This window comes from Anastrepha obliqua, chromosome 2 (assembly GCF_027943255.1).
Source record: "Anastrepha obliqua isolate idAnaObli1 chromosome 2, idAnaObli1_1.0, whole genome shotgun sequence".
NCBI lineage: Eukaryota > Metazoa > Arthropoda > Insecta > Diptera > Tephritidae > Anastrepha > Anastrepha obliqua.
In genome coordinates, this window is record NC_072893.1 from 132,766,973 (window position 1) to 132,791,962 (window position 24,990).

A 24,990-nucleotide genomic window follows, 5' to 3' on the forward strand; every position below is an offset into this window, starting at 1 on the left:
AAGGGCGAGTGCTACAGAGAATAAAGCAAATTTGATTTTCGCGCAAAAAACCGAATAAATAAATTAAAAATTGAAATTTGCATGGAAAAGATTCTTTTACTCATTTTGTGCACTCAGGCGCTGTACTAAAGTGATATTCAATCACTTTTCTGCATTTTTCAAATAATTGTTGCCTACTTTTAGGCGTGGAAAAACATTTGTATCTCACAATTGTTATTTTTAATAATGCATTGTTTCTGTTGCTTCGAATTCATCAAGTTAAATTTAAAGTATTCAAGAAATTTAGTAAATATTCACCAAAATTCGTGGGGCATATCGAAATTAGCATTCACTCGAAAAATACCAACAACAACCGGCAGCGAATTATTCAATTAACGTGAATTCTCTAATTAGCAGCGTGTTTTTATTTGATTAACCTTGGCATATTTTACAATTGCATACATTTAGGGGCCTAAAGAAGGTGTGCAAACAATACCACTGCATCAGAAGGTGTGCCAGTGTCTACGTGAGCTTCATTTGTTTACTCTTTCAGAAATTGTTTAAATAATAATTAAGGTATAAACTACACAGAGGTTATGCAAATATTTATGTGCATATTTTTAGGCGCATAATGAAATAACATGCGTGTAGTGCATTAAGTAAATAAATAGCTGGGCATTGTGGGCATATCTTCATTGACTGAAACCAATGAACTGTAAGGAAAAGTTCAGTTTTTTACGATTTCATGGCCTATTTGCAGGGTATGAGTACATAGTGCAATAGCAAACAATAACTAAAAATTATTTAAATTCAAAATAAGGGCAGTAAAATGATGCTCGAAAGAAAAATTCAATTTGCAATTAATTTAGAAAGATACGGTTAAGGAGCAGGTCAGGTAAGGTTACGTATATAAAGGGTGTTTTTTTTAGAGGTTAGGTTTTCAAGATGAAATAAAACGTATATAATTTAATGTTATGGCCAAGAATTTAGCTTTATTATAAAGATAAGGGTTTGCCATTATGTTTTAAAAATGAGTTCGGGCAAGTGGCCGCCGCGGTTGGCTCGAATAAATTCCAGCCGAGAGGCCCAATTTTCGACCACTTTTTGCAGCAATTGGGGCCGTATGTCAGCAATAACGCACCGAATATTCTCTTCCAAGACGTCAATCGTCTCGGGCTTATCTGCGTGGACAAGCGACTTCACATAGCCCCACAAGAAATAGTCCAGCGGTGTTATATCGCACGATCTTGGAGGCCACGCCACAGGTCCACGGCGCGAGATAATGCGCTCACCAAAAGTTTCCTTCAATAAATCGATTGTTGCGTTGGCTGTATGGCATGTAGCGCCGTCTTGTTGGAACCAAAGGTCGTCCACATCAACATCGTCCAATTCAGGCACGAAAAAGTCATTAATCATGGCTCTATAGCGCTCTCCATTGACTGTAACATTATGGCCGGCTTCATTTTTAAAGAAATATGGACCAATAATTCCCTCTGCCCATAGAGCACACCAAACAGTGACTTTTTGAGGATGTAACGGCGTCTCAGCAATGGCTTGTGGATTATGTTCACTCCAAATGCGACAATTTTGCTTATTAACATACCCATTCAACCAAAAGTGAGCTTCATCGCTGAACAAAATTTTCTTGTGAAAATCGGGATCGGTGGCCATCTCGTTTTGGGCCCAAATTTGCACGATTTGCAAACGTTGTTCAGATGTAAGTCTATTCATTATGAAATGGCAAACCAAACTAAGCATAAATCAAGTGACAGCTGTCAAAAAGACCATCTACGAAAACAGTAGTGCCAACTTGAAAACCTAACCTCTAAAAAAAAACACCCTTTATATATATATATAATTGGCGCGTACACCTTTTTTTTTTGGGTGTTTGGCCGAGCTCCTCCTCCTATTTGTGGTGTGCGTCTTGATGTTGTTCCACAAATGGAGGGACCTACAGTTTCAAGCCGACTCCGAACGGCAAATATTTTTTATGAGGACCGTTTTCATGGCAGAAATACACTCGGAGGTTTGCCATTGCCTGCCGAGGGGCGACCGCTATTAGAAAAATGTTTTTATTAATTTTGGTTTCACCGAGATTCGAACCAACGTTCGATCTGTGAATTCCGAATGGTAATCACGCACCAACCCATTCGGCTACGGCGGCTGCGGTTACGTAGTTGCCCATAAAAGATGAACAGGCAACTTGGACTAGGAGAATAAAGGTCTCCAGCCGTTTTATTATCAATTGAATGGGTGGCATAGACGAAGAGAGGCCGAGAGCTTTGGCATGAGTAGGCGCTTGTGATTTCTTGAAACTTACGTTAGGAATGCTAAAATCAAATCAGTTTCTTAAAACTCTCATAGGGTTACTTCTCATATAAAACCCCTGCGGTAGCATCTCAACAAAAGTTTCTTTAGATTTTTTTTTGCCAGTATGCATGACAGGCAATTACTTAGGAGTGCATTTCGCGCAATGAAATATTTTCTCATAAAAAACTATTTGCCGCTGGTAGAGGCATACAGCTGCAGGTTCTTCCATTTCAGTCAGCGCTCTCTTAAAACACATTCTTTAGCATTTATGTACACCCACCGTTATATGTGGATGTTTGTTTGCTCCTGTGCACCGTATGCCAATATTTATATTCCATTGTGTATCTCCTCAATTTTTTGTTGCCAGTTTAGCCATTTGCTGTAAATTTAATCGAAATGGAAGGCATTAAAAGTTTGCGAGTTGCGCGGAATATTGACGGTTGTAGGGAAAGTGCTGGCACAAGCGAGAGAAGCGATATTTGCAACAACAACAACACCACTTTAAAAATGCAAACGAACAATGATAATTTAATGTTGTTGGTAAACTTGGTTTTTTTCTCGGTATGACGCAGGCGACAACTTCGTTTGGGGCTGTTTGTTTTTCTTTGCAAAGTAAGCAAATCGCTTAATTACTAAAGATTTCAAGTTGGGAACTATTCGAGTAGAAGTTGTGTTAAACTTTGGTTGAAGTTTCTTTTTTCAAATGCGCACTACTTCGCGTATATGCGCCTTGAAGTAGGCAGCATGCTCTGCCGGTAAGACCTACGAACTTTTGCGCTTCACGTCTGATTGTTGTTGAGGTGCCGTTAACTCGGAAAGGCAGCGCAATACTTATGCATGCACACACATGCAAGGTTAGTTAAGAGAGGCACTACTCACCCGCTTTGTCTCCTCCCTCTCTCTGGCTTACATTGGTACGGACTTAGCTGCTCATAAATATGCAAGTTAAGTTGCTTGTTGCAGGCGGTGCAGTCGCGCTCAACAACATAAGCTCTTACCAACACTAACTTGCGGGCACATGTAACCCATACATTTATTATTAGATTTTTAACACATGTTTTCAACTTGCCACACACACATGCGCATGCACGCTGATACCAGCTTCTAAGGTAGTTGATTTTATTTTTAGCCAACGTCAAATTTAAATATGCAACAGCATAAATTGTGCAACTTGCTACTTGGCGTGCTGTGGCAGTGGTGAGTAAGAATAGAGGTTTGCGCTGGTGTGCGTATTTTTGTTAACAACACGGCAATCGATTGCTTTAAACACGCACACACACAAGCAAATAAGTTGCATGCGGGCAAATTGCCGGTAGCAACCATTTCTTACACAAAAATATGTATTTAGCGCGCGTATAAGTAAGCAGGGCGGATGTATGTATGTATGTATGTATGTATGTGTGAGTGTATGTGAAGCGCACTCATTGCTATCGTTAGTGCAACAGTATCGAGCGACTTATTGTGGCAGTTGCTGGTTGCGTGTGTGTGTCCTCAGAAGTAAATGAAAGAAATGCTAATAAAAGCACTGCAGAAAATATTTAGCATAAAGCCGATACAAAAACAAAATAAAAAAAGTGCAGCTCAAGAGCAATTAAGCTAAGTGCCATTAGTAAAGGGTTAATTGCCTTTCATATCTCAACCACTGCACCCCAACTAGTCGCTTATAAATTATCTGTTTTTGCTACAAAGTAATCAGCATTATTGCAACAAACAGGCAAACATACTCGTGCATACAAAATAAATACATAAATGCACATACACAATTGACGTCATCAATGGCTAGATAGTGAGAGCGCTTTATTTTATTTTTGTTTTTGCTTTCATTTCTTTTTTTCTTTTACGAATTTATTTTCTTGCTTGAATTAAAGAAAGTAATAGATTTTTCGCAGTTTTTTTAATTACATGGTTTTCATATTTTTTCTAATAAATTTTTTTTTTTAACATAACATTTTTTATAATGTGCTGCTTTCCATTTTCCCTTTTGTCTTGCAAATATTTATTCATCTTTTACCACATTTATTATCCTCTTCTTTTTACTCTTAAATGCATATTTTGTTTCAATTATTTGCAGATGCTCAATGCGGCTGTGGGATGAAGCAATACGCAAAGCCGCACGCAAGTACAAAGCGGCCGGTTGACTCAAAGCTGCAGCAGCTAATGAAGAATGGCAAAATAGGCAAATACAATTAATTTTGTATAAATGATAAAAGAAATTTTTATAAAATAAACATTTTAGTTAGACTAATGCAGTAGTAAGCTAGCAAAGTTATTGGCGATCATAATGTCTTCGAGAAATACCCCAAAACTATGCCTGGGTTTCTAATGAAATAATAAGTGAATATGGAGATATATATTTTAAATAAAAATATGCGGCATACCTTTGCGAGTTGCTTACTTTGTGATTTTAAAATAATTACTTACTGACATCAAAAACCCTTTATTAGCTATCTTGATCGACGATTGTAAAACCAGAAATTCCACGAAATTTATGTAAGAAAAGCCTCCCTTTTGGACAGCACTTACAGACGCGAAGAACAGACCGGAACACTGTTACCATGGGTTCACGTCTATTGGTTATATTCCTGTGAGTAATGGAATGGAATTGTGGGTGGCCGCAAATTATTTAAGCACTCAGACAATACTTACCATTCCACTTATAGACAAGAGAGACGATTTAAAGGGTAGGGTGCGAATGGTGGGCTGGGTATTCATTAGTGCTATGTCAACTTTCCAAACTTTTTTAAGAATTTCAGCAGTTTATCGGAGGAGAGAGAATGCAGCTCGTCTATTCCTAGTATATGCGAAAAGGTGCCGTCTCAGTCTGGCGTAAGCCGGTCGACAGCAGTGAAAATGTTCTGTGAAGTAGTAATGCATACTGTTTGGGATGTAGTAGTTTTGCAGAAAGGATTTTTTTAATGCTAGGAAGGGCTGAAATTTGTATGCACAAAATCAGGATCAGCTTTTTAAATATTTTTATAAAAATCAAAAAGTTAGTTTAGAGAATTTTGCTTCACAAATGCTTAGTCTCAGATTTGGATACAATTATTTACACACTTCAAGTTACGTGGCTGTGATGCGTAATTTGTCAGAATTTCTAATAGAGAATGAGTACTTTTAATAGCCTTCATGCCAGCCACATATCGATATGTAAACATGCAATTTTTAGCAAATAAAATGTTGTGTTTTCGGTCGTCACATTCGGAAAACTTTAGCAAACTTTTCTTTTGCCATTCGCCATTTTACATCTTCATTTTCGCCTTCTCTATTGCTCATTTGACCTATAATCATATGGGAAAGAAATTCGCCAAAGTTTTTTATTGCTGCCTTCTTGACATTATCGCTGCTTTTGTGTGTAATGATTACGACGCAAATGAGGAAAGTATTTGAGTAAACAAAAACAGCAAAACATGCCAAGAAAAAGGCCATAAAGGAGCAAAAAGTTGAGATAAGTCAAACGAAAGTTGGTAGAAATTGAAGAAATAAGGTCGGTTATGGAGATAAGCGGTGGATATATCTATTTAAGTAAAAAAGTATGTAATTTTCTTCAAATCGGAGGTCGATTTTGAGGAAAAAATATGAAATTGTGTATGCATCATTTAGCACCACGTTTACAGTATTTTTTCTTTTTTTTGTGAAATTGGGAAAAGTTTCATAATTTTTCTAAATCCATATAATTTTTAGGCTGCATTTTTGAATGTATTTTTTTTGTGAAATTGGTACAAATTCCATATTTTTCCTAAAATTTCTTCAGTTTTGACCTGACCTGGCATTTTTGAGGGTATTTGTTTGTGAAATTGTTAAAAGTTTCATATTTTTCCTAATTTACATACATCATTTTTGTGGCTTCAAATTGCGACTGAATTATTGAAGTTAGAGAGTTTAAGACCAACTCATACTTTTGTCGAAAAAAATTCTTATCTACAAGTCAATTGGAGCAACTTTTGCACTCACTACAGTAAATTGCGATTATCCTTATCGCCGTAAAGCAATTTGTCTGGTCTTCAAGCTCTAAAGAAAATCAGAATTTGTGTTTATTTTTTTAAATTAATTTAACCCTCACCAAATTGCAACTCTACTATCGCCAAATTGTTCGCACTTCACTTTATCATTCCATTTCATTGTGTGCTCTGCATAAGCAGCAGCTTGTTACTGCTCACTTTCGCCTCCTAGCAACTGCGCCGCTAAATATGCAATACAAAGTTTCTCAACGCACAGCTATACCAAGGAAATTGTGACGTTCGCCAAGTATTCGCTAATTTTTAATGAAATATTATTTTCTTTTCTGGTGCAATCAAAGCGTTCGATAACATTTTTTGTAATAATCTTAATACAAAAGTTGATTTGAGTGCGAAACATAAAATAAGTGAATTAATGTCAAGTGTCAATTTATAATTTTTTTTTTAATTTTTGCATGTCAAACTGAGTACAAAATATGACTACTTGTCACAATAATATTCAATTTTAATTAGAATTCTGGAATTATTATTATATTATTCAGCTTTAATTAAAATTTCAACAGAGAATCAATTGAACAACGGGCAAACTAATGGCGCTTTAATTATTTACTAATTTTGAATTCTAATGAAAACTATCAAATATTCAAATAAGCAAACGTGCCGAGCAAGCCTGACTATTTTGCATTAAACGAAAATTTTTTCCAGCTATAAGCACACATACAAGTGCGCATTTTCGCAACTGAAACTCGTAAATTTTGCTATTTACGCCTCTCCAAAGCCATCTGCATATTTGCCGATGACCATTTGAGGGTCACTCTATTTTCGAGTTCCCATTAAACCCGCACGCACATATGCATTTGAATGGAAAGTTTCGTAATAGCCTAAAGCATGTGTATAGGCGCTAATCGCATGCACCGACAAACTTGTAATTATTTGAACACAAAAGCTTATTCAAAAGGCTCAAATAGAACACAACCACAGTTGCAGGTGACATTTCAGGTCTGTTTAGGTTATGACAAAACCAAAGGCAAACATTGCGTGTGGGCGTTCGAATGGGTGTAGGTGGAACATAATTTTGGTGAATTGAAAATGGGACTCACTAAAGCTTGTCAATCTTCTCATGCCCGCTAATCGTAGAAAAATTCTTAGAATATTATTTGTGGTTAAGAAGCCCACAGGATCAATTTCTAATGATTTCTTCTAGCAGAAGTTAACCTTTCTGTCCCTTTTTGGATATCAGAGCACTTTAAGGATTTTTTTTTTAATTGTGAAACGAGTTGCGGCCTAATTACTACGATTATGTTCTTACTCTCATTTCAATACTTTGTATATATCGGATCCCCTTAATTATTTATTTTTTAATTTTACCATCATTAAAATTATTCTACTCCCTTTTAATAAATGATTGATGATGGTATATTTCAAAATTTTCATTCAGCTGATGCATTTTACTTTGTAGCTAAACCATACGTCTGTCCAGCCCCTCTCATGTCGGTTGGGTGGGAACAAAACATTCGTTGAGTTTCCGATTATGCAAACTATTAAACCTCAGAATGGCCAACTGAGTCGAAGATTTTATAAATTCTTTAAAAATGGCACACATTTGAAAAGGCGAATATTTGAAGAAATCTTGGGATATCGTCAACTATTATTTTGCACATTCTCTATAACCATCTTAATATTTTTAAAACCACCGGAAGATGACTGCCGAGAATGAGCACAATTCGAGCAAAAGTTTTTTCTAATGACGGTCGCTCCTCGGCATATATTTATGTGAATATATATTTATGTATTTTGAAAACTTTGAAGAGACATTTTTTTATGTTATAAATGAACTTTATGTGAAATCTAAGAAGTGTATTAGGTTTCAGGTAGAGGACATCAAAAAAAGAAAAATATTTCTTATCTAACTTCACATCCCACTTATTTTCCTCCTGCGAAATTTTACGCCTCCACTCGCATAATCTTTTTTTGTTTTTAATTTTGACGTGATAACGTCTTATAATTCGATTTAGCCGGCTGCACGCACGAAAACATGTGTCGTTATCTTGCTCATGCGTCGTTATCTTGCTCATTCATCGTTATCTTGCTCATGCGCCGTTACCTTGCTTGAACCATTTCTCTGTTGACAATAGGACGATGATAGGAAAAGTAGGAAATGAAAGAGGGTGTTTCGAGTGTAATGTGTCTTAAAAAGGCAAATCGATGATGTTGCCTCTTAGTGTTGTTGACTTATTAACATCTGATGCACAATCGAAATTGAACATATTTTGCATGAATTTAATAATTGTTTCGTCATTTTTCACCTTTGTGTAAATGTAACTTGTTCAATTCCATTGCGATTCCATTTACCTCCTTCTCTACATCCATACAAAATATCTATCAAACAAATAAAATTAAAATTTTCATTCCTCAAAACCTGAATGCTTCCACTTTTTCAGCCACTTACGCCGATTGACCGCATTTTCCATATTTACCAAATTTATTATCATTGTGTTGGCTAACATAAATTGAGTGCGTTTGCGGTTGCATGTTACATGTGGTACTGATTTTGGTTAAATAGCTTGCACTCATACATAAACAAGTGTATCCATGTATGAGTAAACATAAGTATGTATAGTTAAATGTTTGCGTATGGTTGGGCGCAGTGAGGCAGATAACTTTTAGGGCTGTTTGTTGGCCGTTTTAAGTATGCTAGTGTGTGAAATTGTGTGTGCTTATTGGCTGTATTGCTCAAATATTTATTTTAGGCGTATATGATCCAGCGTGTGATAAGCCTGCGGAAATTATACAATTTTTAATTTAAATTTTTTCGGAAATATTTTTGTTCATAATTCCATGTAATTTTGTGCAAAATTTCGAATTGGTATGCAAATGAAAAAATGTGAATGTTCTGTTACGAAAAGTTTAACGATTGGCTTCTGAAATATGCCATGAATTCATAATTGGTTCGGAAACCAGGTTTGCAATACTTCGAAAAGCACAGAGAATTCTATATGAACTCCAAATGACAGGCAAATGCGAAAATACCAAAAATTTGTATGTCATGATATTATAGAATGTAAAACAAACTTGTTTGAAATGAAAATATAAAAAAGTGGCACATTTAGTTTTAAGTTTTAAGTTTCATGCAAAAATTGTTTGGGAAAAAAGTTTCAAATATTCACTTTCTGTTTATATTTCCCTTCAGAAGTTTTCGGTTAAGCATAAGCTGAGACTCAGTTTGGGCGGGAATTGCTTAATTTGCTACTGATCATTTCTCTAATTCAGTTCAAAATTTGCCTTTTAGTTCAAGGTATCATCATAAGCTTAAGCGTAGACTAAATTCTCTGCCATTGAGTTCAAATTCCGCCTTTGAGTTCAAATTCTGCCTTTGAGTTCAAATTCCGCCTTTGAGCTCAAACTCACATTTTGATTCAAACCTATTGAGTTAGTCAAGTTGTATTAATCAGAAAATTGTGTCTAAGCTCACTTTTTATGTACGAGTCTAACGACCAATATGAGGCGAATTTTTGCCAAGAAATGTCTTACTTACTGATAGCACTAAATTAGGGCACTTTCCAGCTCCGTTTCCTGTTCAATAGCATAACTAAGAATTTTTCACTGGTGAAATGTGAGCTATATACACTCAGACTACTTAAGTCAAAGAAAACTATGCTATGCGATGTTATGTTTTGCTGTGCTATGTTTAACTAAGCTCTGCTATGTTTCAAAATTTAAGGTTCTCGATTGGGATCTATGTCGCATTTTAACGTCTTAAATTTGTAACATGAAAATGACTGAAACGACTCTTGTCCTACGGGAATTTAAGATTTTTTTGAACCCTTAAAAAGTTTGATTCACTTCAATTCTTAAGTACGAAATTTTACCGCCCTTCTTTTCTTTAAGTTTCAGTTTCTGTGCTTAAACATGAAATTCACAAAAACTACCAAAAAAGGTCTAAATATGAAATTTCATCACCAATCAACATTTCTCATTAACCCTAAAAGGATATTTACAAATTAGTAGCAATGCTGCATTTCTTATTTGACTTATTATTTTATTGATGGACGGACATGCGGCTGCTAATTTCACTAAAACAATGTTGTCGTTGCCATTGACTGGAGAAAGCACAAAAAAGTGAAGGCAGATAGTCACCTGGAGTCAAGGAAAAACTGTTTCAGAGCAGAAGCACAGCAGGACTTTGGAAGAACGCCAATGTCAGGGCGAAAACATGAAATAAAAAATGTCATTATGTCAAAGTGTGGCAAGCAAAACACAAAAATAGAAGAAAATGCTAAAATTTATTAGCAGCTGAAAACTGACTGCCTTTGGTGGCACTTAACTGCTATTTGACATGCTACGGCACCAACAGCAGCAACCAAAGTAGCAGCAGCTGATGGCGGCAATAGCAATACGAGTATCAGCGCTGGCTACAAATCAATGGCTGCCGCTATTGCCCGAGGCAAGCGCTGTTTGGGACAATTTTCTTGTTTTTTGCGCCTATACCAGCGCTTGCTTCCTCAAATTGCGCCCTTTTTTATCTTTGAGCGAAATTGATTAATTTTTTTGGACATGGGCGTTACAATTTTCCGTCTCTGTTTCCTACTCCTCTCTCTCTTTCGTGTAACGCCGCCGGCGCTTGCGGTAACTGCTTTTGTTGTTGATGTTTTTGTGCCATGGAAACATTGATTTGTGTCAACACTCATGAAATTGATGACTTTTTCTGTTGTTTGTAGGCGCGGATTGACCTTCATGGCCGAGCGTGACCTCAAAAAATAATGAAAGAGTAGCGCGAAAAAAGGTGCAAAATTGGCGGCGACGGAGCATAGCCAAATATTGCGAAAGCCCACTGCAGTGCAGTTTTCCAAACAAAACAAAACAAGGAAATGCGACTTCCGCAAACAAGGTTTGGAGGCTCTGAAACGAGTAGCTGTGCATTCATAAAAAATAAATTTCAAAAATTGGGCGCATGCAAAAAATAAAAATAAAATATATAGTAATAGAAATGTGGCCCTGCGACATGCAGCAGCTTGTGTGGACAGCAGCTTTGTTAACACAGCACATTGCCACACATTCGCGCTCTTTTCAGAGACCTTAGTATGGTTTTAGGCGCTGTGCCACTATTTCATGTGTTCATGTGTGCGTGAGTGTGAATGTGTGTTGTGGCACTGTGTTTCCTTGCTCACATGCCACGCGGCACAATAGCAACTGTTGCGGCGCGAAACTTTCCGGCGCTAAACATTTATACACACACACGCGCCCTCATGTGAACAAACCAAAGAATGCATGAAATTGGGACTGGTAGGCAGGGGAGAAGGATTAAAAGCGGCAAACAGGAAACTGTGCTAGGGCTGGTCAGTTGGCATACTGGCAATTAAGAGCGCGCGCGTGTAAGTAGTTAACTGTGGTAGTAGCATACTTTAGGGAGCTCACAAATTTTTATTAATGGCTTGGTCGTCTTTGTTTAATGAATTAGTTGTGGTGCACAGCATAAACCGTATTTTAGCATACTAATTAAGAATTTGGGGGCACATGCAAAAAATGAAGCCTTTCCGAAGGCGTCGAATTTTTTCACGAAAGAAGAATTAATAAAACCATGTTTTTAGTAGCAGTAATTCAGGGACACTTTCAGCAAATGCAGCCTCAGCGCGTACAACATAACATATTAATATTTCTGAAATAAAGAATAAATATGTTTAAGGAAGTAACTAAAAACATTAGGTCACATCGAAAAAGATTCAACATGTCCAAAAAAAATTTCAGAAATTAATGAATTGTACAAAAAATTTGCAAAAACCTTAGCATTAATGGATGTTTCAAAAAACAAAAAAAAGTGCGTGTAGCGTAGTACACATAACAGAAGTGAAACTTTCAAGGCAGACAAAGAAAGAGAGAGAGACCCGAGAGAGAAAAAATATATATCTAAATAAATTCACAACATTTGCAGAGAATATAAATAGACAAAATTTACAAAAACCGGAGAAGAGTCGACTGATGGATGTAAACCCCGGACACAAACCGTGGCAACAACGCGCACTACTCCGAGCGTTTATCACCCGTACAAACGCAACGATTCTAGGACCGTAGCACTTTATAGTACGCACAAGCACTAGCCAGGAAACGAAAATAAGCGCCAAAAAATAGGCACCAAAAAAACACGCCAAAAAATTGTGACTAAAAAACGCCCCAAAAAGTACGCACCAAGCAAATATAACGCCAAAAAGTAGGCACCAAATATATATTTTCTACATGTTTGCACCAACAAACAAGCGCCAAAAAGGAGGCAGTGTTATTTCTCACTAGAAATTAGCAACCACAAGGAAAAACTCAGAAAAATAGCCTAAAGTGTATCTAAGATATATATAAGGTATAGCTCTCTCTCTCCTTTTCCTATACGTTATATCTTTTTTCTCTCTCGGGAAACTAAAGTGCCCAAAACGCTGCATGGCCCCGAAATTTTACTCTCCATTCTCGCTCGTCCATCGACACCTAAGAAGTTCACTTCAAAAACTTTATTTCGAATCAGAAAATCCAGAAAGTCTGAGGCTAAAGGCATTTTAATTATTTACAAATTCTAATAGAATGACAAATTTCGATAAGAATAATTGAAATATTACAGACCGACAAAGAAATTCTAAATTTGTGAAGTCCTTATTGAACTCATCCTTACCAAATTTAACGTCTAACTTGAAGAAAGCTCAAAATCAACAATTCTATGACGTAAAATGTAACCCAAGTTCAAACAATTTGGGCTTCAGTTACATGAATTAGAGATACTCGAACTAAAGTTTATTCAACGCCTTATACGTATTATTAATGCTAAAATTTGTTAGCTAAAAGAAAATATAGAAAATAGTTTCCTCCGGAAAAATAAAACCAATAAATTTAAAAATTCTGCCCCAAACCAATCGAAGGCCAATTTGCGTTCGCTTTCGAAGCTTAAAACACGAGTATTTGAAATTTCATATAAAAAGTAGTCAAATTCGAAAATTAATTTCGTCTATCTCTAATTCGTTTGCTTCTATTTTCCCTCCACAGAAACCCCACTATGGCTGCTGCTACAGGTTGCGCCCATACGCAACGAAAGGGATTTGGTTGTGTTATTTTTGCTAACATTTCGGGACATCACCGCACTGAAGCAGCCAATCGACAGCGAAGACACAAAGGGTGGTAAGTAAACAAAATTAAAAATAAATGTAGATTTTTTTTTGTTTTCTTTTTTATTAATACTATCTTAACTCTTGAAAAAGTCGCAGCTGATTTACTGAAAATGTGAGCAGTGAGGATCTTACAGCACAAGCTCTTCAAATATGTGTTGAAGTAATTTTTTTTAATAATAGCGAAATGCTCAATGAACTAACATGGAAATGTACAAATTAAGCGAGACATGCCCGCTCTAACTAATTTGAAATTTTATTTTGGTATGGAACTTATTTTGTTATGGAACTAAAAAAAGGACTTCACTGCACTCATAACAAGTCATCGCTCCAGATTTAGTTATGAAAATTGAAGGCCAAAGTATATTTAAAGGCACAGAGAAGTATTCAAATTCCTCCTAAAAGTTATGATTTATTTTTGAAATTAATTACAAAATTGCAAAGTAATTAGAAAAAATACTTGCTTTAGTGGCAGATTTTGAAAATTTGCGTATACCGACCTTGAACTCATACATAAAAATACGAAAATTAAAAAAACAATTGAATTTCTTTGAAAAATATTATTAAAAAATGGGTTTCAAATACGTTCGAAAACATAAAAAGATGCATACTTTTAGGAACAATACTATGAAATTGTTTTCTGAAAAATTTATACTTTGGTTCTTCAGTCTTGGTGCATCTCTTGCATGCGTACAGAATTCTAAAGTACTATTGCCCATTTTTTTCTCTAATAAACTTTTCGAAACTAGAAAATCCTATAGATTAAATACGTCTGAAAAATATTTGTTATTATTTTTTTCAATTTTTCTTCAAATAAAAGTACTTGTACAATAAAAAACTACTTGCGTACGTGGGCTAAAAATTAGTTTAGTTACAAGTAAAAACTATTAAAAAAGTTCCAAAAATTATAAAATAAAATTTGATAAAATTAAATAAAATAAAAAAAAAAAAAATTTAAATCAAAATAAAATAATAAAATATAAATATTTTTGTATTACACAAACGCCTTTCCATTCCATAGAGGTAGAAAAGGGCTCAAAATTATGAATACACTTTAAATCGCTTTTCAATAAATAATTTTTCAGAAAAAGTCTTAAAAACATGAACAAGTTTTTAATACACGTCCGATTTTATTTTTTGGTTTTATTGGAAAAATTAAAATTTCAGTAAAATTCGGAAAACAAAAATTTTTATAAATTGGTCTAGTTTCGAAATTCTCGCTTATATTTTTTTTTTGGTTTTTTTCTTTTCTTTCTCTTTGTTAAAATTGGCTTTGAGCTTATAATTGGCTTTAATTGCTTAAACTACTTGATTTCAATTTATTTGCCTCTCGCAAAGGCATACTTTCAACAAAATTTTGTAGATTTCTGTGCAAATAAAAATTTCAGCAAATTCGACTTTTTCAAACCCGCCACAAAATATGTATATACATACACTAAGTCTGCTAAGCACCAAATCTCTGCATCAGCGTAGTGAACATTTAATCAACACTTAAAGTTCGGATTTGAAACTTCAGCAACAAATAGGCAAATCGACAGCACCCGAACAAGAGCAGGGGCACAACACTCACTACCAAATCGGAATCACTTGTCAACTCTCGAAAATTTCTCAAATACAAAACACAGAGGCCTAAATGATTGCCAGTTAGTAGAGAGTTGCCTTAAGACTCCAAAGCTGCAGCTTTCTTCCACAACATTTTAAACTCTTTTAAGACGATTCGCTATCATTTAGGCAAATTTTCCATATAAACTTCACCTTAGCACTTAGTCTCTTATGTCTCTCGATGCGCTCACCGCTTGTGCCTCTCGTATATTCACCTCTAACTATTATTGGATTTTGGCCATTTTCTAACTATTCCGTTATATTTTAGTTGTGGATGTTGTGTTGTGTTGTTGTTGTTAATGTGAACTTTTTGATATTTACTCTCAAGTTTTAGGTTTATCGAAATTCGCCAAACTGGCGCGTTCGGTGACACGCAGCCGTCAATTCAGCGCACATCTGCCAACACTGAAAGATCCAACGAAGCAATCGAATTTGGCGCATGTAAGTATGACTCAAGTAAATATCGCGTATGCAAAAGACAAAGTTGCAAATTGATTCAATTACTTTTGCGAACATCATGAAAGCCATATATTCATCAATTTAAGTCGAAATTCCAACGGACAAGCTAATTTTTTCATATTTCGTATCACATTTGAATTTCACAATCAAGGATACCTTTTCATATTTAATTATTAATCTACTATCTGTGCTATCTGGCTATTCCATTTCGCTTTCACAGATGATGTCACTTAGCGCCGATATTATGCCGCAGTACAGACAAGAAGCGCCTAAAACGCCGCCACACATTCTTTTGCATTATTGTGCATTTAAAGCAATTTGGGATTGGGTGATATTGTGTTTAACATTTTATACCGCCATTATGGTAAGCTATAAGTGTAATGTAAGCGAGCAAATGGAAATACGCACACAAAGGCATAAATAAATAAATTGACGAGATTTGAGGGTCGTTGGAATTTTTTGGGGTATACATATGGGTGATACTTTGAAGTCAAAATTACCTAGCAGAACTGGGAGGTTAATGTAAACCAAATAAATAAGAAATGAAAAAGTGTTTATTATAATTTACTTTAATATTTTTGTTATAAAACATTCTTCAAAATAAACAGGTGGAAGAATGCTTAAAAATTGTGAGAGTTGGTGATCCAAAATAGTTTTTAATTACAAAGACTTTAATCTTCCATTGTTTTGTAAAGTACTTGTATACTCCTAACATTTAAGCACAATTTTAATATAATTTTACGCTACTTTATATCAAAACTTGCTCTACAAATTTTGTAATTTTTGTTTTTTAATTTAATAAGTTCATTTTTTGCCATCAAATGTGGATATAGAAGGAATTTAACCTCAAAAATATTTTTTTCGACTCAGTTTGGCTTGGGAATAACAAAGCTAAAACGTTGGCAACCTTATTATAGATACCCACTAGATCTAATACCCACTAGTCTTTCTGCTTACGTTATTGGAATAGCCGAAATTGTCAACTTATTCTACATTCTCAGCTGATTTTCCAAAAGTCATCGTAGTGCTCAGGAAACCCTCGAACCTAACACCGCATGCTTAGCAATAATTGCAGGGTAGAATAAAATCCTGCTTATTAAACACTTTTTTTATTACTTATCACTTTACTTTTTAGCTTATTAAATAACTATTATGATAAACAACTTTATTGGCGCTTCTGAAGTATTTTCACATTTCTATTTATTTATTGATTTATTTACTTGGAATATAATTATAAATAATCAGACTACAAAATCAAGGCAACTAGCGGAAGAAGGTATTTACCATTTCTAATCAGTGTTTTAGAGTTTGCAATACATAATTGAGAGATTTCCAACTAGCGGAAGAAGGTATTTACCATTTCTAATCAGTGTTTTAGAGTTTGCAATACATAATTGAGAGATTTCGAAATACATAATTAGCTGTTCAGCCATCCTCAGAAAAGGTTGCAAGAAAATTATCCAGCAGTTTTTGAATTATAGGTATAAAAGGACATAATAAGTGACTTTTCCAAAGATTTGGTAGGACAAAAGTATAATTCGCACTGCTTTGGTGGTTCTCTATAAATCTAATCTCTTAAATACGATAAAAAAAAGTTAAATAAAAAAGGAGTAGTAAGAAAACTATATACAGTCCAATCGTGATAGTCCGACACATACGGGACCGACTCGTTGTCGGATTATCAAATATTCCAGACTACCGAAGGTTCCATTTAATGACACGAAAAGACAGAAAAAAATCACATCAACACCGTCAGAAATCGCGAGAGAACTGGCGTCGTTCAAATTTAATGACAAATACGTTGTAACCGGGAAACAAAACACAATCCCTCTCTGCTGCTCTGCTACGGCTGATCAAAATAAAATAATGCCAATTACATCCATAGACGTTATGAGGTTGTCGGATTACCGAACGTGTCGGATTAAGAAATGTCGGACTATCACGATTGTACTGTACTATAAAAGCACACAGAAACAAAATGAAAACGTTGCATAATTTTAAGCACAAATGCTTCAAGTCGAAATCTTTGTACTCTCTTTTTATCTTTTGCAAATTCGCAGTGGGTGTCGCGTTAATATTGCATAGAAACATTAAATTCTCAACTCATGTCATTATTTCCAATTCGATCCATTTAACCTCAAAACTTTCGCGCTGGCCTTATCATTAAAAATGTACGTCCTATGCATGCACATTAAACTGCCGCTTTTATTACATTTGATATTCAAAATGTTCAAAATTTGTGCTTTGAATGTGGATTCTGTGTGCAGTTACAAACACACGAACAATTTGTTAACTCGTGTCTATGTGGGAATTATTAAGTAGAACCCCATGAAGCACATCCGCCTGTTTGCACTTGTATGTAGGTGGTTAAGTGCAGGCAGTAAGCTAACATTTATGTGCTCGTGTTCTTCTTTGGGCATAATAAATGCGCCCAGACCACTGTGGTTCCTTTGCCGCGAGCAAATGGTTTCTCTCCAATCGCTGAGGGCTTGGAATCGTGCGATTTGTGCACTGAAGTGTAAATTATCGTCGCAATAACGAGGTCGAGAGAAGTAAAACGGTGCATATAAACCCAGCGCACAACGGTGCGGGTTTATGTGTTTGCACTTTCAAGCCGTTAGAGGTCCCAAGTTATGAGGAATGCTCAGCTCGGCTAAAGTTGATTTCGAATAAAATTTCCGACACTTTATGGCAAATATGCGTGGATTAAAAAACGATTTGATATCTTCTAATACCATATTATTTGTTTTGACTTTTTTCGTTAGAAAATGTATCAAAAATATATGTCGAAGCATGTTTTTAATGAATAAATGAGTAAATATATTTTTTTTTGTTAAAGTCGTTTCTTGTGTTTGTCTATACTTGACATATAGACATATATATTTATATACTTGCACTTACTCAATCGTTTTTCTCTAAATACTTGCGCTCGTGTTCATGCCTTTGCCGTTTGTCTACCACTTGGGCCCTTCATAGGTACCACAGTGCGGATGAGTAATGCGGTTTGTTGCGGTTAAATTAATACTTTGCGCTCGAAGCGCTCAACACACACTCATATTTACTTGTGTGTACCTATACACTATGTTTACACTTAAGTGTATATTTACGCACACAATCACAGCTACTGTTTACTTTTAAGTAAGCAAGAAAGAGGAGAAACATTAAGTACATCGATTAAGGCACAGCCTCAGGGCCCTCGTGCCATTCATTACACGCGTACACATACGCCTAAAAAACCTACACCGCAGTGTTTGTGTGCTTGTGTGCTAGAAATCGAAGTCATGGGGCGTTGCTGGTGGTTAAATAAACTCGTAAATTATATCTTACGCGAACGTTGAGTGCTGTTCACATCATAAAGCAAGCAAATATTCTCGAGAAATGTTGAAAATTAGGCGAATTGAAAATTGGAGAATGAGGAAGTAAAATAGCTACTTTTGCTCTTGGAAAATATGAGTGCTAGCAGTATATTAAGCAGCACCATCTGCACTGCATATTTTCAGTCTTCTACAAAAAAACTTCTCCAATAATAGAAATGAATATGTCGTTATGCGATATATGGAACGATCGAAAGAAGCTAAACTCTTTCAAATAATTTTGGGCATCGAAACTTTCAGACCAGAGGAATAAAATAATTTACATGCTAAGCCGTTTTTTTTTTCAAATAATAATATACAATTAAATAAATAATTACACTAAAACCACTCTTTCAATGAAATTGGGGCACCACTTTTTTTAACAGAAATTCAATAGCTATGAATAATGGACATTTTTCTATTAAAAATTCGTATTGAACAAAGGAACAAGGAAGACATGGCAACGTCTTTGTTACTCTAGAATTTCTTTAGTAAATTTGGATTAGTGAATCATTTTTTTAAAACTCTCGTCACCTGTGTTGACACTGGGAAAAGTAAAGCTCAACTTATTTTCAGGTATAAATTCTTCTACCTCCCCAACATTAAAATTGTGTGTGCCTATTTCATTTGCAAGTTGGTTTAACCATAATAAACTAAATAGAATTAAAAAAATATATTTTAGGAATACTAATAAAAATAAAGAAAATATAAAAAAGAGAGAAAATTAAAAAAAAACTCTAAATATTTTGAGATAGATTTTTAGTTTTCAAAAGATCGCCTATTGAAATTTTTAAATATTTATTATAAATAGTTTAATTGCACTTCTAATTCTTAAAGCAAAATTTATCAAATTCCCTGTGTATATATTTCTATTTCAGGTGCCGTACAATGTAGCTTTTAAAAATAAAACTTCAGAAGACGTTTCACTACTCGTTGTCGATTCCATTGTAGATGTTATATTCTTTATAGATATCGGTGAGTATAAATGGACTATGGATTTTTTCATAGGGAAGTCACAAATGCGAATTTTTTCATTCTCTCTAATCCATACCAACGTCACAAATCGTGCGAGCTTCTCTCTGCGTGCCCTTTTTTCTCATTTCTCTCTTATTTCTTCTCTTTGCAGTTTTAAATTTCCATACAACGTTCGTCGGCCCCGGCGGTGAGGTCGTCAGCGACCCCAAAGTGATACGCATGAACTACTTAAAGTCCTGGTTCATCATCGACCTACTCAGTTGCCTGCCATACGATGTCTTCAACGCCTTCGATCGTGACGAGGACGGCATTGGTTCGCTGTTCAGCGCGCTAAAAGTTGTACGTCTGCTGCGACTGGGGCGTGTTGTGCGCAAGTTGGACCGCTATCTGGAATATGGCGCCGCCATGCTCATCCTGCTGCTCTGCTTTTACATGCTGGTGGCGCACTGGCTGGCCTGTATCTGGTACTCGATCGGGCGCAGCGATGCCGACAATGGAGTAAGTGTGGTACATGACACAAACCGTTGCCCAAATGGAATTTAGCGATTATACAAACGGCATACTTGCCTGCTCTTCTCTTCTCTTCCCTTTCGCTTTGATTGCGGCAACTTCTTTTCTTTCTATTTCTTTCGTCTTTCGCCTTTGCCTTTCATACCTTCTATTAATCTCCTTTCCTTTCGTTGTTTCTGTTTGCACTTATTTGCTTGTTTTTATTTTCGAATAGATACAGTACAGTTGGCTGTGGAAGCTGGCGAATGTGACACAATCGCCGTACTCGTACATCTGGAGCAACGACACCGGACCGGAATTGATAAATGGTCCGTCGCGCAAGAGTATGTATGTGACGGCGCTGTACTTCACCATGACCTGCATGACATCGGTGAGTTGGGCACGGCGGCTGGAAAGTGTGACTAATAGTTTTTACTGTATTGTGAAAAAAACTAAATAAATTAATAAAAAATAAATTGAATTTTTGTGAATTTTCCTTTGGTGATCTTTCGTTGATGAAATCACTTTTGTATATTTGCAGGTGGGCTTTGGCAATGTGGCCGCCGAGACGGACAACGAGAAGGTGTTCACCATCTGCATGATGATTATTGCAGGTGCAGTGTCCGACACGTTCCGTTGCCGCGTCAAATTTCGCTAAACGAAACGAAATTGCGCAACGCTTCGTAAGAGACGTAAACGCAAAACGGCAGCTGACAAATGTGTGCGCCCTGAGTAGGCAAAATAAAATCTAAAGATGCGATAAAGATAAATTTAGTGAAGAATTCCAATTTGAAACGCGAAATTTTAATTTGAATGGAAAATAAAAGAAACTAACTGTTACTAGCATGAATTTATACTTTGAACAAGTCCATCAAAATCTAATTCACTTTAAATATTTTCAATTAAAAAAATTTTCAGAATTAAAAATTTTCAGAATATAATATTTTTTTTTAATTTTCAGAATTTAAATTTTTCTTAATTCCAAAATATTTTCAAAATTTCTAATTTCATATTCTAATTTTATGCAGAAAAATCGTGAAGTAGATCAGTTTCAAAAATCTAATCTACAACCCACGGGCTCACACATTTCACTGCCGTCACGCCGCTAGAACTAATAAATGCTGAGTTGGTGTAGTGTGCCTTCGTTGATTTTTTTCATAAATCTACCAAATATGCAAAACTGAAGTATACTCATAAAAGTCCCCAAAAAATCACACATTTAGTATGTTTGTTATTGTTGTTGTTGTTGAATCATGTTTCTCAAAAAAGTAACCATTTTTGGCAGTTCACATCACGTAGCTCTCTGTAGGCTAAATACAAAAAACTAAAACTAAACCAAAGCTATTCGCCACTACTGACACCATTTCATGCATTTTTTATTGAAAAAGAATTTAAATAACAGTTATGCTAAATTTTCAACACATAATTTTCAAAACTCTCTTACTGAAACTATTTCTTTTCTCTCTGTACAAATTTTCATAAGTTCCATAATTTTTAATATTCAAGTTTTTATTGTAAATAAACTATAAATATTCTCAAAATACAACACTGCATCACCAAATTAAAATAGTTGGACAATTCGCTATGTGTGAGTTTTTCAAGCCTTACAAAAACAAAAATAGAGGCCAGTTGTTTTCGCTTTGCTTTTCGTTGGTGTTAGTTTTGGTGGTAAATCTGTAAGACTTGGGTTTAAACGTGCTTTACATAGAATTTTCAAAAGCGTTCATGCCATTTTAGCAAATAAACAAATTAATAAAGGAAATCCGTCTCAGTTTTAAAAATGGGCACTTAAATAAAGTTAAATAAGTTCGGCTTTCAGAGAGAAAGCTGGCTTATTTTGCCTCAATGGCATATACTAATCAGCGTTGCATACTTTTAAGCGAATTTTTTAACGAGGACATTTACATAGATGAAGTTTAATCGGAGTTCAAGGGATTAAACAAAAACACTTCTCATATTTGTCGCAATGGCAAATCAAAGCCAACTTTTCTTGTGATACTACTGGGACCATCTCCACGGCTAACTTTTACATAGAGAGTCAGACAGTCATTAAAGCAATCTCATCGTTTAGTATACTCTTCAAGATCGTTCTTCAGGGAGGCAGTAGAAAGGTTGGCAGTGACTAGCAAGCTACATTTCTATTGCATCCCAGGCCACAAGGGCATTGAACGGAACGAGATAATATAGCGAAAAACAGGTGCTCTCTATCCTCGCATTTTGTGAATGAAATATCAAAGTCAATACGAATATTATACAAGAAAATAGAAGAAAACATGATCAGAAAATTAAGGATGTGCTGAGGGCACATAGCCCAATAGCTGCGTATGCTTTTAATATAAGAATGTTGGGCAACGAGGAATGTAGGAACGACACACTTTAAATTTCTGGGCGCACTACAGTTTGATGGATTGGAAGATATTATATCTGGGTTGGAAATGTCTCCTTAAATTCGCAATAGAAAGAGGCTCCTTGCGGGTGGACTATTTCAAACCGCATAATTAATGAACTCCAGTTCGACCAGATCAACCTAACCTAACCTAAAGCTAACTTTGTAGTGAGGAGACTTAAACTAACTTGTTTTTTCTAATAGCGGCCACCCCTCGGCAGGCAATGTCAAGCATATTGCTGCTCTGAGTATATTGTTGCCAGGCAAATGAAGCAATTTTTAAAGTGAAGTATGTGAGGCGCTCCAAAATTGGCATTTGAAATTTACTGTATGCACCTATAGCCAAGAAATGGAAGTACTCTTCATTTAACTACAGACTGACTGCTAGTTGCTGTCAGATCTCCTACTAGATATATAAAGAGTTGAAATGACTGCTTGGAAAGCAGAATTCAATTGGATGTGACATACTTTTAGTTCTACGGGATATATGTGCATGGTGACATTCTAGCTTTAGTTTTTTTTAAGCAGTTTAGTTGAATAATTCACCACACAAGGATAAGTGGCACACTCCGCAAACTTCTAGGTTTTTAATGTGTAGAATTTAGTAAACAACTCAAAGCTTGCTTTGGAATAGTGACCCAGGCGTTGTACCGTTGAAATTCCAACAATTTGTACGAGTACCACAAAAGGCAAACAAAGTTAATGCTTTTGCCTGAGCTACAACTGTTTACTGTTTGGAACACCAGAGTATTTAACTGCTTAGCTGCTCTCATCCGTGGCTCACGCAAAAGCATAAAACTGCATAATAAAAGTGATTGGCCTATTCCCCATTTTCTTGGTAGCTTTTCAATTATTCGTTATACCCTTTCGTCCACCAATTTCATACTAATGACACAACAACAATTTTGGGCATTTATTACTGTTCTAGCTTGCGTTCGTAATTCGCATACTAATTTCTTCAGCTCTTCTACGAGTACTATGTATTTTTCGCTCCAAATGTTCCTGTTAATCTCCTTTTGCACAACTTCTCTTGCACTTCCACCACCTCTTCGTTTACCTCATTTCCACTGCTCATCCTCCACCATTTCCACGTTACATCCCACGCTCCTCTTCATTTATACTTGAGCTCCTCGCCGTTTCAATTGTTATTCTGCTCAGTGTTAAGTATCCGAAAAGTATGCTACATAAAATAAATTATAATTGAAATGAAAATTTTACAAGCGCCATAAAATGTGCCACTTAACCCAATGAGCTTGCGCACGCACGCACACAAGTACATAAACTTAATTTTCGTTTTTATTTCTTCCATCTGCTCTTCGTGTCTCTCTCTCTCTCTTTCTCGTCCTGCTCTACGCACTATAGCGCTGCTGTATGCGACGATTTTCGGTCACGTGACGACCATCATCCAGCAGATGACCTCAGCGACAGCCAAGTACCACGATATGCTAAACAACGTGCGCGAGTTCATGAAGCTGCACGAGGTGCCGAAGGCGCTCAGCGAACGCGTTATGGATTATGTGGTCTCCACATGGGCCATGACAAAAGGCTTGGACACCGAAAAGGTAATGCACGCAAGCACGCTCATGCATCCATGTACCAAAAACCAAAAACAAAAAAAAAATGAAAATAAAAAATAACCAGGCAGTCATAACTGTCGATTTAATGCGCTGAGTATGTACGTACGTCTGTATGTATGTATGCCAAGCAACCAGAAAAGCTTTTGTAAAGTATGTAAATTGTATGTGAATAGTTGAGTATGTTAGTTGAGTAGTTAGTAGGGCTTCAGCTTAGAAGTATGCTCGACATTATTTCAAATGCAGCACACAAGCACACAATAAATGCAAAAATAAAAAAGTGCAAAAATACATTAAAAAATTAAAAAAAAAACAATACAAAATCTGGTTCACACAACCACTCAGCAACTCTTTAAGTCCAACTTAAGGCACTTTAACACCCAAGGCGCCATGCGTCACGCACCACTGCAGCCTAAACCACGCGCAGCGGAACACAGCCAACTTCACACTCACTAACCCACAACCACACATTCACCGCTACGCAGGCAACACTTTTACTTTTCTCTGTGGCGCATAATCTAGGCGTTTTAAACAGCGTTGCTTATCGTTAGAAGAAAAACCACTGCCTCACGCGCCGCTTTTCATCAAAACGAAATCTCATTTCCACAAGAAAATACTAACTTGTAAAAATTGCTTAAATACATTCTTTTTGCGCGCCTAAAATACCTCTGCAATGTGCGCACTTGCTTTTCACAAGCGGCTTTCTGTTAGAGCTTTTCCTTCTCATGCCGTTTTTTATACTTTATCGAACGCTTTGTAAATGTTTGC

The 24,990-nt window shown here is 35.9% G+C and overlaps 1 protein-coding gene across 5 annotated transcripts in view; it reads left to right on the plus strand.

The window, feature by feature from the left end:
- LOC129237432 (potassium voltage-gated channel protein eag) overlaps positions 1-24,990 on the plus strand; it is a 159,525-nt gene that overhangs the window by 119,457 nt on the left and 15,078 nt on the right. For all 5 annotated transcript variants that reach the window (XM_054872179.1, XM_054872182.1, XM_054872181.1 and 2 more), the window contains exons 5-13: positions 4,361-4,465; positions 13,266-13,397; positions 15,315-15,427; positions 15,666-15,809; positions 19,677-19,773; positions 19,925-20,271; positions 20,498-20,653; positions 20,804-20,876; positions 24,011-24,210. In XM_054872179.1, the coding sequence (XP_054728154.1) occupies positions 4,361-4,465; positions 13,266-13,397; positions 15,315-15,427; positions 15,666-15,809; positions 19,677-19,773; positions 19,925-20,271; positions 20,498-20,653; positions 20,804-20,876; positions 24,011-24,210 (1,367 nt within the window). The remainder of the gene's footprint in view (positions 1-4,360; positions 4,466-13,265; positions 13,398-15,314; positions 15,428-15,665; positions 15,810-19,676; positions 19,774-19,924; positions 20,272-20,497; positions 20,654-20,803; positions 20,877-24,010; positions 24,211-24,990) is intronic.